We start from the raw sequence: 17,102 nt of genomic DNA, 5'->3' as shown, positions 1-17,102 counted from the left end.
CACAGTACATCCCTGATTATTCACGAATTTTTGGATGTTTTAAAAAATAATAATTTTGTTTCCTTTTTCATTGCAATTATAATGGCCGCCAAATCTGTATATACTGCATTATATATATCATATACAGAAAAATTGGGGTGAGAAGAGATGATGTAGTATAATAACCATTTGCATAGAGGTGAGCAATTTCTCCGACAAAAAAAGGTGCTGGTCATACAGTAAAATTAAAATATCGAGGAAGAGTCCATTTATTTTAATATTTTGTTTCAAAAACTGAAACTTGCATGTTACATAAGTTCACCACACACAATGTGAAATATTTCAAGCCTTATTTGTTTCAATTTAGAAGATTATGGAAAAAAGACACAACAAATTAAAAAAATATATAGTGTTTCACAAAATAGAAAAAGACCTCAGACACAGAAATGTTGGCCTTCTGAAAGGTCATGGCATGGAGATGATCAGCCTTTGGAACAGTTCAAGTGTTATTGTAGGCGAAGACGCTTTGATATTGGTAGGGCTGGGTATCGATTCTAATTTCCTCAATCGGTTCGATTTAGATTCACAAGAGTTCCGTTCGATTCCATTTTTCCCGATTGGATTCCATTTTTCCCGATTCGATTAAATTCACTTAATTTCAACCCGATATTGGTTAATTATGGAACATCAATTCTTCTTAGGACATTATCAAAACTCCACAAATATTAAATTTCAAAGTGATCATTATTTCACTCTACAGGAAAATAGGGGCAGTAGCCATTGTGCCACAGTAGTGCCTCCTGTCCATTATACAATTCTTAAGACATTTGTGGGTGAAAAATATGGTTATTTTAACACTCGAATTTGAGTCAATATTGCGATATGCACCTTTAGTAACTGAAAAAAATTAACTTAAAAGATTCGCATTTGTCTTAAAGTGCAATAAGTCAGGTCTTTCATAAATGTAAGAAAATACTTTTAAATTCATTGAAAACGGTAAATTTCAAGAAAACAGTAAGATACAAAAAAAAATCGGCCTTTAAAATTCTATTTTTCTTAAGAATTTGTGGGGAAAAAATACTTAAATAATTGACTTATGGTTTTATGAATCAATATTGGGCTGGAAAAGGAAAATCTATTTGATATTAACGGTTATTATTATTATTACTTTACAGTCAGCTTGGATTTAGTCACAAATGCCAAATATTATTTGGAAATTATTGTCTAAACACAAGATTAGGAAAGTAAACTCACCAGCAGACCATCTAGACCATGTTCACCAATGGAGCCTTTCCTTCCAGGTCGCCCCTAAAATGACACACAGAGTAAAACACACATTCAGAACACAATCTCACATCATGATTAAAATATGCCTCAGCTCATGATTGGTGTATCACAGTTCATTCCATCTGCTAGCTGCATAGTTTGTTTCCCGTCATATTATTCAGACTATCTGCAAAAATCTCACTGTGAGTGGACACAGTCTACTTTTGTCTTTTAAATAATGTGATAGTTCTTACATTTGGACCGGCATTGCCAGATGGTCCAAGTGGTCCTTCTTCACCCTGCAAACACACAGTACAGCACAAAAACTGATATCCACAAAACACACACACACACACACACAGCTAGTAGAATAAAGATCTTGGCTCACGTTGGTATGTTCAGTGAAAATAGAAAGAGCACACGCCTGTTGTCACATGTCTTGAAATAAACGATGACTTAAGCACTAAATCACTAATCTCTCAATCGGCAATACAAAAGTTGGTTTGCTCCCACACAGAGTGAAACCTGGCTTGCATACTGCAGTATAACTCAACACCTTAAAATAGTCTGATCATTTGATCAAACAGCACAACAAGAGTATGTCAGTGTGTATAATAAACAATTTGGTTCAAAACCAGAACAGATGTGCTTTGTTTCCTTTTCTTTTTTTCTCTCACAGATGCTACGATACTGAAAATGTTTAGTCTCTTCTGGAAGCTGCAATATTCAGCACTTATACAGCAGCCCACATTTTTTTTTTCAAGGACTGGAAAACATTAGCTTTGTTTCTATAAGCACCCAATGTGATTCATCACTTCACCCAATGCAACATGCCCTACGAGACATCTTAAACAAAAGAGATGCTACTGTACACCGGACAGGTTGTCTTATCTGATATTTATCTTTCCTCACACTATACTTAAATTGATTTTTTTTATTTTGACAGACTTGAGTTTTCGATTTAGCATTACAGTTGAAAGTATTGAATAATGAAAGTCAAGGTATTGAATTCTCCTACCTGCATTCCTTTTGGTCCTACCGGGCCTTGGACACCTCTAGCACCTTGCAAACCCTAAAATGCAACACACTAAATCAATGGTACGATTTATGTGAGTTTAAAACATTAGCACAGAGAAGAGTTAGCATACCTTTGGTCCAGGTGGCCCATTGGGCCCAGGCACTCCGATGTCTCCTGGAAAACCCTGAAAATAGCTGAATATGAGTCAAGCTCACTAATTTCTGTATTTAGATGTAGGGCATACATTTACAAATGGTAAACAGGAATTATTGAATAAAAGAAACAGATTACTTTTTGACTGCAAATGGCACACAATTTATGAATAGTCACACATTTGAAACCATAAATAACTAAATAAAATCTTATTTTCAAATTAAGATATACAATAGCTTCCTTTAAAAATGTTCATAAAAATATAGCATAAAGCCAGAAAATATCCACTTCTACTGAGAAAAAATGGGAAAACTTCCTTATTACGTTCTTAAAATGGAGTGAAACCCAATTCCTTTGCTGATTGAAAGCTTGAAGGAAGACAATCACTGACACAAACAGCCAAACAGTTTCTGTCCTGGCCGTTACTCACTCCATTGGACTACAGCAGTGGTGTCCAAACTCGGCCCTCAAGGGCCGGAGTCCTGCAGGTTTTGGATGTTTCCCTGCTCCAATGCACCTGTTCCAATGAACAGGGTCATTATCAGGCTTATGCAGGGATTGCTGATGAGCTTCATGTGTGTTGGAGAAGAGAAACATCCAAAACCTGTAGGACTCGGGCCCTCAAGGACCGAGTTTGGACACCACTGGACTACAATGCTTCCATCACTTTTCACTGGTGATACGTTCCAAGACCACAATTAGTGAATTTCTACTAAGTAGTGATTGACTTTTATATTTATTTTTTGTATTTATTTGCACACACAGCTCCCACCCTTCCAACTTGTTAAAGTTAATAAATGTAACTTTTAAAAGGCAAAATGTAGAATAAATAAAGAGCGGTTGAATATAGGCTGTATTCACAAACTAATGTAAGCGGATGTGCACACCAGCAGCACACTAAACGCTGGCTTAAAGGAACATTCAGTGATCCCGAGTGCCATCTAATGGTCAAAAAATAGCATTAGAAGCACGTAGGGGCACACACACTACGATGTTTCAGAGAGACCACATTTTGCAAGCCAATGACCAATTCTTATTTTGCCTGAGCAAACGGGCATCCCGGCGTTCCGCCGAAAGACTGCGCAAGCCGGAATTAACCGAAGCAGCTAACAAGAGTGGCTAGCGGGAGTTAGTCGGAGCCATAGGCTGGAGTGGCTAACAAGAGCAGCTAGCGGGTGGAGCTAGTAAAAAAAAGCTAGTAAAAGCTTGCAAGAGCACAGCAGAATGTGACAAGCGACGGGCCCGAATTACGGGAGTTAGTGACAACCATCTGCAGGCCCCAGCTGTGGAAGATAATTTGCGGTTGACCCATTGGGTCTGAGACTCAATGCAATACCACCCAGGCTAACTACATTTGCAAAGTTGTCCTTTGGGCATCCGTAGCAGGAAGATGGCAGTGAAGCATGGCAGTTTCTGTAAAATGAGACTACAGCCATGTAATATAATTAGTGATTACTAGACCTACGATTATATTTAAAAAAAAATACATTTATGCGATACAACCTATTTTTTGCATGCTATTGACATAAACAGTTTTTTTTAAATGAATGAACTATTATTTCACCACTAGATAGCGCTAGGGATCACTGAATGTCCCTTTAATATCTAAATTCAAGTTGTTGTTTTTTAATCTTAAAACGACTTTGTTTTAACCAGAAACCAACCGTGTTACAATGTCACAAATAGTCACAAATGATAATCTATGATTGGAGTGAATCCATAAATAACGGAACCACAAAGTCCAGTACAGAATAACACTGTACACTAGCAATGGAAGAAAAATTCCACAAAGTGACCACTAACAGCCAAATGTCCTGCAACCTTTCACTAACACCTCTAGGGGAAGAAAATGGTATTATGTGAGATAGAATTACGATATCACACACTGACATAACATGTACTTTGGAACATCCACCTGGTATCTAATCTTGGATTCAAAGATGTGTGCTTGATGTTAAACAATCTCAATTTGATCTTGAACTTGATTTGATTACAATCAAAATGTCCTTGATGATGCACAGTAGATGTAATTTTGACAGAGCATTGTTACTTTGAATTTCTTTTCCTCTGAAAAGTGGAAATATATGTATTGCTAGAACAGTGTTTCAGCTAATTTTGTACACAATAAATTGGACATTCTTTAGGCAATGAGTATTTGTTACAAATCTGGATTAAACTTGTTATGCAAATCTTCCTGGATACAGTCATTGCTCTCTATTCTGATAAATGCCAGAAACAAATTAAAAAGTACCTCTGGTCCCGGAGGTCCTGGCGAGCCTTGCAGCCCTATTTCTCCAATTCTACCCTGTTGAAAAGACAGAGCACATGGAAACCCGAAATTGCAATTTTCTCAGAGATTTTGTGTATGATTGCCTCCCAGTATTCACATTTTACACAGTAACATCCCATTTGTAATGCTTACATTAGAATCTTTTCAGATTATCTCAAGTCATCTATTATTTCATCTGCAACTATAGTTTGTTGAAGTCATCTTATTGCAATGCACACTCTGAATGAAGATTGACATGATTTAAAAGTCATAACATCAGGTTTAAGGACTCGCACGCTTGTTGTCTCAACTATCAGCCAATACTTGCTTAAGACAATGTTTCACCGCAACTTGGCAACGACAGTGTGAACAGCAGAGTATTTGAATAGTGTATGTTGCGGTGTTACTCTGAAACACTGTGATCCAGAAGTTTTATAAAACTGGTTCTCGCAAGGGCAAACGCGTTTGAAATATGAATTCAACAAGAATGTGATGAAGGTCATCTGTAGGTGATTTTTTTTTGCCTGGTGTTGTCTGACAATATAGCATTTTGCAAAATGAGCTTGTGATGGCACCACATGGCCTTCTGTTAGATTAGGGCTCTTAATAATTAGATAGGTGACTTGAGCTAGGCCGTTATGTCGCTTGTGACCTGTCCTGGCTTGGCACCTTTCTATCTATCTGCACTCTGGCACACTTATCCAGGTGAAACCAGTAAAGACCATCAGGTCACACATTTTCACATGGATTAGGCTGAGGTGTGGGTGGGCGGCCAAGACAGTATAAGAGTTGAGACCATTATGAATAGACTAGACCTTCTTCCGCATTCAGCAAATAAGGCTCCACACTCGATCTTTCTGGCATCCAGTAAATAGTTCAACTGAGAATATGCAGTCTCCTGGTTGTTATTATTAGGATAGCAAGCATTCAAGATAAAATAACCTGTGAAAGTTCCAATCTGAACTTTACACTTCCTTCCCAAAGACATTCTGAATAATATGAAAATATTTTGTATTTCATGTTTTGTGAAAGCTGAAACATACTTTTACACAAATGAACACAATTTCTTATTCCAAAATGCTTGGTTTCTGTCACTGCAAGCAAATGAAAGACTGTATCAGTGAGTTGGGAAAATGGCTGGGCAACTTCAATTTACAAGCTAACAAAAGTTGTCCAGATCCCACATGTTTACCAAACCTGACCACAATACACATACACTGATATACGGACTCAAACTTACTGGTGGTCCAGGTTTGCCTCTTGGACCAGGAGGACCAGGTGCACCAGGAACACCCTTGAAAGATACACGCACACACACAGTCATATCACAAGGACACCAGAGACCACACGTTCACTGATTATAGAATCAAATTGTATGATGGCTTCATTTAAAAAACAATTTTTTTTAAAGCTCCAAAAACTGAATGATGTGTCATTGCACATACCTTATCACCCTGGAAACCTATCAGTCCTGGTTCACCCAGTTGCCCCACTTCGTCCTAAATTTCACAGCATCATACAAAGATATAACAACACAACCCTAACACCAAGACCACTAAATTAGAAAAAAGTCATACAGTGCATATATAACCAATAACCTGTAGCCACTGGCTACAACCTATTTCCACCTAAGTTTGCGTAGGAGTGACTACGGGCCAAGGAAGAATCCGTTACAGCCATTAAAATATTGAGACACAAATGGCCTCATACAATAACAATATTTTCTAATTACCGATTTGCCTAAGTTCACATACAATTATTTGTTCATGAAAAGTCATGGAATAGACAAGGAAGGCTCAGTTGCATTATGTTGTATATACAGTACATACACTAATATACTTTGTACTGATTATATTTATAACCTGGATTTATTTTTGAGTCTTTATTAACAGAAACACAAATTCAAAATGGGTGATATTTTCTGTTTCATTTCTCGTATGTAGTTTTACACAAAATAAAGTCTTAAGATAGGAGAAAGAAATCAACATCAACTATCACTAGTACTATTTAACATTATTGTCTTTGCCACAAAACATATTCAATACACTCCAAATATATAAATATTTAGATCACCTTATCACCTTTCAATCCAGGCAGGCCAGCTCGTCCGGCTGGTCCCTGCCACAGAGGGAGGAAAGGATGAATGACGAAGTAGCAGTTATGGACAAATTATTTAGAATAAGGATCAATGAAAAGTTAAAAAAACAAACAAAAAAAACACACCATTTATATTTCATGTTACTAGGATGTACTATGATAAATAATAAAAGTTAAGTGCAATTATGCAACAAATGACAGAAAGTAAGTAACAATCCAAATTAATCTAAAGGAGATCGCTGGTATTATTGGCATTGGTTTTAAAAACTGAGACTCAATAAATAAAGTCCCAATAATATATTGCTGATTATAATTTCTTAAATCGAATAATTTCTTATAAAAAATCAGTTACACACAAAAATTAAATATAACATCCATTTCTAACGTTAACATGAAGGTGATTTACATGGAATTCATATTAGTAAGAAATGCAGTGCCCAAAAACAATGGCGTGCGATAAATGCCATATATACTATAATAATATACAGGCAATTTTATTGCAACAATTTAACCATGAAACATTTCAAACTTAGAAGTATTTAAATGATTGTGAAAATACCTTCGGTCCGACCATACCAGGCAGTCCTCGAGGACCCTCCGGGCCCAGGTCTCCCTACAGAAAAAAGGAGGTACAAAATGGAATATAACACAAACAGATCCACGTGCACTTCTAACACTGGGACTCATTTGTACTAACACCTAATAACTCATTAAAATATCCCAAGTCTCTTATGGCAGCTCCGTTTCCATATGTGTTACACAGAGCATTTTTAGGTCACAATATGGTAAGCCCTGCTGTCTATTTGTACAGTTGTTTTGTGAGACTATAAACTTGGCTATGCTAGTCACTTCTAGTATTCAAGCTGCATTCTTACTGTCAAAGTGCATTGAAATGGCTGGAATATCTGTAAAAACTGGAAATTGTAGGACATGCGGCTGTGGTGCCCTTGAGCAAGACACAGACACTCTGAATTGCTTTCTGGGTGCTTAAGAAGACCCCTGCTCCAGTGTGTGCCACTGTCAGTGTATGTTACTGTTTGCTGTGTCCACTACTGTGATGGAAGTCAGATTTCAGATGTAGGTGTGTACATGACAAATAAAGAGGATTCTCCTTCACTGGAAAAAGTGATTTGTTAGACTAAACAAAAATAAATAAAAATGCTGGAATTTGTTACAGCTATTTTCCCCCTCATTATATTCATGGTTTGGTTGAAAGCATCATTTTCAATTTAATATAAATCAAATACATTTATTTTTCCCAAGCCAAAAAAGGTTACATCCAAGTAACTTTTTTACTTTGGAATAAACTAATTAAAGTCAATTTTCAAATCGAATTTCTGATTCAGTATGAACAACCTGGGCTGATTGCCAGACAATTGTAGGGCACACATAGATGAAAAAATAACCACATCAATGGACAATTTAGTGTTCATTTAACATACGTAGGCAGAGAGAGAAAATGGACGCTCCACAAAAGAAGGCTGGAAGCTGTATTTGAACCCTGGACTGCTGAACTGTGAGGCGGATGTGACACCAAGCCAGCAAAGATAATTGAAATAAAACAAAAACATATTTGCAGTCAAATAACAAACTGCCATTAAAAAACAGAAAGCTGTCCCTGAAAAACGTTTTATTTTACTTAAAAAAAAAGACTAACTAAAAAGTTATTTTTTAATAAAATAAAAAAAGCAAGAACTGTAAAAATTTATGATTTTTTTTCTTGATCTTTTCTCCTGTCTTGAATTCTCATATGTATTAGTTAAAAATGTGAAATTTTACACATAAAGGGGAACTAAATGAAAAACGTTTTTTTTTTTATCTGCATAAATGTGTTGTATGTGCCCCCAATAGTTAGACAACAACCAAAATAACAAGAACTGTAAGGTTAAGACTCATGTCATTTTACAAAAGGTTGCACAAGTTTGCAAAAATACTCACAATAAACAATATATTTTAGGGACAGTTTTTCTGTTTTTACTGGCATTTTGTTATTCGACTGCAAATATGTTTTTGCTTTAATTACAAACTTAGCCCACTGGTAAGCACGCCCACCTTCCTCCGTGGGCATTCACCAGGTACTCCATCTTGCTCCCACATCTCAAAAACATGCATGGTTGGTTAGTTGAACACTAAATTGTCCCTTGATGTGTATGTTTGTTCACTTATGTGTGCCCTACAATCGTCTGGCAACAACCTCAGGTTGAACCCCACACATTTTGTTCACACTGAATCAGAAATTCGATTCAGGGTAATGTAATGAAATTGACTGTAACAAAAGCAATTTCATTAGTTTACTCCAAAGTAAAGAGTTACTTGGATGTAACTTTTTTGAGGGGTGGGGGTTGGCCAAAATAATGAATTAAATTGAAAGTGGTGCTTTCAATCAAATCATGCATACAATTTGAGAAAACTAATAAATGTAGCTGTGACAAATGACAGCATTTTTTTTTAGTTTAGTCCAACAAATCACTTTTTTTCAGTGCTCTAAATAGCAATAAAAAAGCACTTTTATTATGATTGTTTTGAAAAATGAAAACGTCATCACAGTCACCTTAACAAAATTATTATCTTCATCAAATCCTTGTTTCTGTCAGCTTGGTGTCTGACTACATCACATTTAGTGTCACACACTGGCACAGACATCAAATACATTCCAGAAGGAACTCTTGCTGCTCTGTTTCTGCTTTCCTTCTGAATACTTCCCTTTGTATGATTGGGTTTCGATGAATGAATGAACACAACTACCGGTGTGACTGACAGTGGGAAATGAATTTTTTTTTAGATGTCAAATAAAGTTCTTCATGCGATCCAACCAGTGCCAAAATCACTCAAGCATAAAGATGATTAAATATGAATCACATCAAAAGTCGGATTAGTAAAGTGGAAGTGTTTTGGTTTCCATGTACAGCATGATTACTCAAAATTACTTATGAGTAGGGGTTTGTTGATATAAGGATATGGAAAAGGTGGGTCAACTTTTATTTTGAATTATTATTCAACCTTTTGAATTTTTACAGAATACGCTTAAATTAGAGTCATGTTCAATAATGACCAGAAAGTCGCTGGAAGATTCAATCGCACGCTCCACGCAAGTGCCTTTAAATTATTGTATTACTTGCCAAGGTTTGATGGCAAGGTAAATATATCATCAGCGTAATCTTGGCAATCGCCTGAACTGAGCATGTAATGATGTAAAATATGCTGCTGCTTGAATGTAGCAGCAACTCGAACCATGACAAAGCAATGATTTACATTTTTGTGGAGCAAGAACACAGACTGACAGGTAACAATACTATAACCTACTGACAAGCGTCATTACATACTGTATCTGCCAAGAGAATAATCAAATATGGATTCATGCAATGTAATACACCATTCTAATTATCACAACATTGCAAAACACATACTTACTCTTAGGCCCGGAAAGCCGGCAATACCAGTCCCACCAACAGGCCCCTGTGAAACATTACAGCAACATTCTAAATAAACAGGACAGTATACTTAAAGTATTGCAACTTCTGCATTCCTGGGATTTGAAATTCATTAAGACATTTAAATAATTAAGTTGCATTAAAGAAAACATAATCTTAGATACTGTACATCAACATTTTAATCAATCCGATTATGTAGGCCTATACCAATTTAAATGTAATAATTTGGTAACCACTTCCAAAGATTGAAAATTGGAGCTTTTTTCCCCGTCCAAGTACAGTATTTTGTCCCTAAAAAAAAGGAATGTTTCATTATGCAGAGATTAAATTGCACAACATGTATAGTCTTGGGCCCACTAGAGTGAAATTATGCCAAGATGTACAGTGAACCTTACCTCGCTGCCATCAGGACCAGTTGGTCCCCGTTCACCAACTTCACCCACCACACCCTGTGAGGAAACATTCAATTGTATGGATTATGCATGTGTGTAAATAACCCAATTATTAAATTTGCCTCAATACAATACAACATTTAGCATATTTTTCCTCAATGCTTTCACCATCAAATAGATTTGGAAAAATATGAGCCTATAAGCAATAAGTATGAAATACACTAATGGTAATAATAATAAATCAATGTATTGGATTAGTTAATTAATTAATCCAATACATTGATTAATTAAATAATACTCTAATCTGGCACCGCTTTGCTTGCTAGTTGTTTGCTCGTGCCTTTCAAATGCACAAGTATTTATTAGAAGCCTGACACAAAGTATGACACATCAATAGTCCTTACTAATTGCTGAAAATTGAACTTTTTATTTTTTTTTCAGGAGCAGGTATCGGACTCTATTTTCATAGCCAGCACACATGCGCTTGGCGTAAAAACTGGCGCATCTTTAATTTCTCGCTGGGGCAAGTCTATTTTACCGTGTTTGGGAATTTGGCAGACCGCGCTGCATCATGCTAGACGCATCATGGGCATTTTCTTTTACACGCTCCAGCGCACCTGACAATTTGATGACAGAAAGTAGACTGGACTTTAGACCAGGTAAAACCAAGTCTAAGTTGTGGCGCAGGTGTTGTAACGCAAATTTGGTCAATTTGACCGAGCTGCAGGCGGACAGATTCTGTGCACTTCACTGTATCATTGTATTTCATTCATAAATATGACAACAGCGTGCATTGAACCCACTGAATCATTGTAGATATCCATTCATTGAACGCATCATTATGATATTTATTAAAACACCGGACACGAGCGATATAAGTAGAAGGTGGTCTCCAAGTGTCAACTTCACAGTGATGATCCGAAGACAGTGTGCACCTCTGTTGCACTGAATTCCAAAGGGAATAAGTGCAGCCGCTTTTATCAGCCAGGAAGTAAGTCTGCTGTGTTCACTTCCACAGTGGCGCAAATGCCCCTTTCTGCCTGCGCCCATCTATGAAAACTCCACCCATGCACCCATGCACAAACTGCACTTTGTGCTAGACTTGTGCTGGACATGATAATAGGGCACATTGTGTCAAAAAATCTAACAGAACGCTGTAGAGGTGGTGGAAACCGGAAAAAGTTGCGCTGTCAGAGATTTTTACAAGAAGTCCTGCCCTGTCTGTGGTATAAGCCCCGTTGACATCTGCTAAACGTCTGATAGCAAAACATCTTCTTCTTTTTTACCACCCGGGAACATGGATAATGTGCTAAACTTGTAAGTGCTGGTATGTGAAGCCTGCTATTTTATTTATTTGTTTTATTTGTTTGCTGTTTGACATAATACTAATATTCATTGATCATCAACAAGCACTGCTTTACTCCATTTTGTGTTTATTTGCGCGGCTTTATTCTCTCCTCCCTTGCTAGTCTGTGCAGCAAACATTCTTCCTGTTTACATTATTTTAACCAATAAGACAAGAAAGCCACGTCATGTGGTTTGTGGGGATACGTTTTAGTAAGGACCACGGACATTGTGTAGACAATCTCAATTTGAGAAGTCCCTAGCTCTGAAGATGACAATTTATTTAAGTTATGGTTCTTCCGTCTTGTTTTTGCTTCTATTTTTCTGGAATTTAACAAATCTCAAACTTTTTCTACAAACACGAAAGGCTATTTCCCTCGAATATTGTTCACAAATCTGGTGTCGGGCCAAATCCTTGTACCTCCGAAATCGTCACTTTCCAGGAGACCCCACAAATGTAATATTTTTTTACAACCATTAACATTGTATCATCAAAGTGAGAAAGCCATTTTCAACACTTTATCTTGGTCAATAATTCATAAAAATGTCACCCGCACGTGTGAACTGACCAAAAGTACAGAATAGATTTTTGAAAAAATATGAATAAAAAATAAAAAATGTATATTACTTGTCTTCCTTTGGTACCAGGTTTTCCAGGAGGACCAGGTACGCCCTAGAAAGTAAGTAGAATAAAATAAGCAAGTTATTGTGCATATACATATGAATGTGGCAACACATTAATATTATCCAATATAGTGCGCGTTTCGTTCTAATAATTATAGCAATATGTGACGACGCCATACAGCATTTTTATAGCACAATAGACTAGGAAATAAATCCAAATGAACAGTGCCGTGTTTACGCATGCAACACGTCACAGCTATGACGGGGATTACACAAAACATTTCCAATATGGCAGCATACAGGGTATGTCCTTATTTTGATACTTAATTGGCTTAATTCTTTTTTTTTTCTTCAGGGAATCAGATGACATTGATATTTGCACTTTTAATGTTCATACACACTGCCTCATACAATGAAGTAAAATGAACTTTGAGTCGTGTAGTCCTTTAAATCACAGAAATTTACTAATGTACCAAGTGGTTGTGAAAAAGGTGTGCAATTTGATATTTAATGTCTAATGTTAGTCAAGTCAAGTCTATATAAATATAGCCCTTAATCACACAAGAGTCTCAAAGGGCTTTACATGCCCACAGTTGACAAATATCAATAACATCCCCTAATCGAGCCACAAGAGGGCAAAGAAAAACTCAAAAGAACCCATCAGGCGAGGTTACAAATGTTTACATAACCTATTGGTTTTGGCATAATTCCCCCACGGAACTAAATGACAGATTAGTGTGTTACATGTGTGCTTTTGGCATGCTAGACTTACTTGGGTTATGACACGTAAAGTGGTGACTGCTCTGGGGAAGGCTCTGAACTTCTCAACACAAGAAATCCCAATCTTTACTATGCCGATAATACTTAAATTCTTCAATGTGAATACCAGCAAATCGGAGGACCGTATAATACATGAGTTCCTGGGGGGAAAAAAACTGCTTTTGAAGAGCAATTTAGGGTTGGTAAAAAATTACAATAAATTGGAGAAATTAGTTCTTCAAGCATCATCTTGTAAGGTGTTGGTTTCCATAGAAGACAGGGCTGGGTTGCTAGCCCTGCACCCAACACTACTCCTTAACCTGGGTTCGCGACAGGCACTATTAGGACTAGCTATCTAGAGGCAGAATGAATATGTAATTTCTAAATTGCTTCAAAAATCACATGAAATTACACACTATGTGCTGTGTTGTCCTTCAGACGCTAATTTAAAACAAATACATTGTAAGAATTCATCCTGGCATTACAAAAATGGAAAAACTAAGACATCCATTCATTTCCCCCCCCCATTTTCTCAGGTTGTCACATAAATCCACTCTTAAAAGAAACAAATACATAGATATAATACAATATGTCAGTTGCACGTATATATATATATATATATATATATAAAGTAAAACATTATCACTTACTATCTCCCCCTCAAGTCCTGGTGGCCCAGCTATACCAGGAAGTCCAATGAAACCCTGGAAATTCCCAGATGACAGTATTATGTTACATAACTTTCAGACGACAAAGAAATCCTCAGAAAAAATAACTATATATATATATATATATATTAGAGCCTGGACTTGGTGCCATAATCAGCACTTGAGACTCTTGTTTATGTCAACGACAGAGACCCGAATAAACTCGAATCGCTTACTTATTCTACTTTTCCCGGAAAACGCTTCATAGCCCATCATATGAGAAATACAATTTGATCAAAAATAATAAATGGTAAACGGAAAGCACTTAAATGGCATTAGCTACGTGCGAGCCATGCAACCAGAGAATTATTTTTGACGCGTGGTCACTGGTGTGTCATCCCTTCAGAGACGTCGCATGAAAATCTGGATATTGAGAGCTCGAGGTGGCCGAGCGGTACTGTCACTTGCCTATGATGCAGGTTGGCGTGGGTTGGCTTCCCCCCCTGGGAAACCATGTTTGTTTGTGTGCGTGTTTGTGTGAGTGAGTGCAAAAAAATAAATACAACTAATCTGTTCCCCTATTAATATTCCCACCTCATCTGGCACCATTGCTTTTGTTATATATTAAGGAATCTTTCACAATGTCCTCCAGCCTGAACCCACAAGCAGACTGTAACCTGCAATGTTTCAGACTAACTCAGATCTCTGGAACAAGATTGAAGGTCTGACACTGTGCTAATCCTTTCAGGAAATGAAGTATTAAATGTTTCTGAAGACAAAATATGAGGAGCTACTAATACTTACACGAACCCCCTTAGGTCCCGGGTTACCTTCTGGGCCAGCAGCACCCTGCAACAACAAAAAGACTGGTGATGAGAACATTGTACAATAGCAGTACTTAGACACTGCACACCTTTTTCTTCCAAAGCTAATATATTCTATATATACTGTAGATAAATGAGCAGCCATCTTTTTTGTTGGGCTCTCTCTGGGGATCAAGAAAGAAGCAGAGATAATGCACGAACAAGAACCATGTTTTTTGTATTTTTCACTGCACCTGCCTGCCAGGGTAACCTGCAGCCCCGGCTTCTCCGGGAAGTCCTGGTATGCCCTGCAGCAGACAAACACATAGAGAGGGAGGTAATGAATGAACAGTGAATAGGTAAGTTAGATGGAGGGATAAAGTGAAAGAGGAGAAACATAAAGTCAAAAAAGTGTTGCCAAAGATGGAATAAAATAAGCACTGTTCATTGCAGACAGGCCACCAAGACTACCCCATCCACTAGGTTTCCTTTCTACACTTTTACCCAGCCTATGCTGCTATTAAACACTTTTTATTCATTCCTTCTGTTTTTACTCACTCAAATTAAGCCATGAGTGATACTAAATAGACTTCACCAAATCTGCATTGTTATAAATAGATGATTCAAACACTCTTTAGTAACTTTGACATATTGTCTGACTTGATAATTTATACTGTATTACAGTATGTAGAGTATGATACTATATCTTTAGTTTCATAATACTAAATAAATCAATGCTTACTTGTTCTCCTGGCAGCCCAGGTGGCCCTGGATAGCCTTTCGGACCCTTGAGAATGGAATAAAGCAAATGCATTTTGAGTATAAATGTTTTATGACATTAATAGGGGTATGTGATATCAACCAGAAAAAATCAAGAAATGCTGCATCGTTTCTGACATACACCAGCTGCATTAAGTGGAATGTTTTAACCGGTAAAATGTGGGTGTTTTAAGCCATTTGTGCCCAAACTTCAAACAACACCAGATAATCAAATTTTTACATGATGGAAAAATAGGAAATATTTCCTGCTTGTATATATATTAACTATTTTTTTACTATTGCTGTTAAGTTACAAATAACTTCATAAACTAGACATAGTGCAATTTCTGCAGAAATTGCGTGGGAATGCTGAACGCTGAATGCTAATAGCTGAATGGCAAGATTTAAATGCGGAATGCTTATGAAGTAAATTTAAGGATAAATTATCTGATAATTACAAATTATTAATTGTAATGCCAATGATCAATCAAAAAAATAAAAGTAGAACTGCATTCACTCTAAGGAGCTTCAAGTATATTTGCAATGTACAGTCGGAGGTGGAATTTGAACCCACTACCTCTTGGTTACTGGACAGTGCACTTTACCAACTGCTCCCCCGAGCAGTAACAGACACCTGCAATGATGATAAGTTATATGGGCGTGGAAAGTTGTCTGTCCCATTGAAAATGAATGGGGAAAAGTTTATATTTAACGTAAAATGTGCGAAAACTGTAAGTAATGTGGAATCACACGATATATTCCCAGGAAGGCGTGAATTTTTGAAGCAAGTTGAAATTTGAACTGTGTAAATAGGATGTATAATGTGGGAGTTATTGCATGGCAAAAAAGTCAAGAGAATAAAAAGTGCCTAAATTAATACAGTTTAGAAACAACATAAATGAGAATGCTGTTCAGCATTCCCACAACCACATTAAAATGTTTCACATTTCCATTCAATAGCAAAGAGTGGAAAAAATACGAAAAACAAAGGTTATTTTATTTTTTGTTCATAATGTTTATCTATTCATACATATTCATTAAGCTGGAATCTATCCATTTACAATGAGTGGCACATCACAATCACATCACAAACGCATTTGTTAACATTCGAAGTTGCATTTGTTTTTGTAATGTGAACGAGTACATAAAAGAAAAAAAAATCTGATTAAACAAAAAATTCAAATTGGCATCATGCACTGCAGATTGACGCCCTGTCCAGACGGAAGCAAAGCCAGCTTCGTTCCTCAAACAAATCTCCTACACACAGAAACATTTCAAGACTTGCGTGTGTCCAAAAGAAAACGCTGAGGACGTTTAACGACTGTAATGTATATGCCAAGTCTGGAGTAGCAATGTAGCGCAGCCACAGGGAGTTAACGGAAAGCGTAGAAGAAGAATCATCGAAGAAGACGGACACTTTTTTTTTTTACTTTATTGCAATCTACAGAACAAACATGGCTTTGCATGTAGCAAAACAACATGAAAAAGACGAACAGAGGAGAAGTGACAATGGCGGCTGATTCAAGTACACTACTTGTTGAACGTGGGAATAAAGAAGCAA

The 17,102-nt window shown here is 36.9% G+C and overlaps 1 protein-coding gene across 2 annotated transcripts in view; it reads right to left on the bottom strand.

Moving 5' to 3' along the window:
* The window catches only part of col24a1 (collagen type XXIV alpha 1), a 120,932-nt gene that overhangs the window by 57,619 nt on the left and 46,211 nt on the right, over window positions 1–17,102 (bottom strand). Inside the window, exons 8-23 of one of the 2 annotated variants that reach the window (XM_086089053.1) lie at window positions 15,525–15,569; window positions 15,037–15,090; window positions 14,784–14,828; window positions 13,983–14,036; window positions 12,578–12,622; window positions 10,609–10,662; window positions 10,194–10,238; window positions 7,342–7,395; window positions 6,759–6,803; window positions 6,131–6,184; window positions 5,926–5,979; window positions 4,668–4,721; window positions 2,394–2,447; window positions 2,264–2,317; window positions 1,500–1,571; window positions 1,234–1,287 (exon numbers count right to left, since the gene is read on the bottom strand). In XM_086089053.1, coding sequence (XP_085945179.1) covers window positions 1,234–1,287; window positions 1,500–1,571; window positions 2,264–2,317; window positions 2,394–2,447; window positions 4,668–4,721; window positions 5,926–5,979; window positions 6,131–6,184; window positions 6,759–6,803; window positions 7,342–7,395; window positions 10,194–10,238; window positions 10,609–10,662; window positions 12,578–12,622; window positions 13,983–14,036; window positions 14,784–14,828; window positions 15,037–15,090; window positions 15,525–15,569 — 837 coding nt within the window. The remainder of the gene's footprint in view (window positions 1–1,233; window positions 1,288–1,499; window positions 1,572–2,263; window positions 2,318–2,393; window positions 2,448–4,667; window positions 4,722–5,925; window positions 5,980–6,130; window positions 6,185–6,758; window positions 6,804–7,341; window positions 7,396–10,193; window positions 10,239–10,608; window positions 10,663–12,577; window positions 12,623–13,982; window positions 14,037–14,783; window positions 14,829–15,036; window positions 15,091–15,524; window positions 15,570–17,102) is intronic. The other variant, XM_086089054.1, reaches the window with a different exon arrangement.

The sequence above is a fragment of the Leptonotus elevatus genome, chromosome 11 (assembly GCF_054856555.1).
Source record: "Leptonotus elevatus isolate MCC_2025b chromosome 11, RoL_Lele_1.0, whole genome shotgun sequence".
NCBI classification, from domain to species: domain Eukaryota; kingdom Metazoa; phylum Chordata; class Actinopteri; order Syngnathiformes; family Syngnathidae; genus Leptonotus; species Leptonotus elevatus.
The sequence above is the reverse complement of the archived record's forward strand: the minus strand, read 5'-3'. Positions and strand labels throughout refer to the sequence as shown.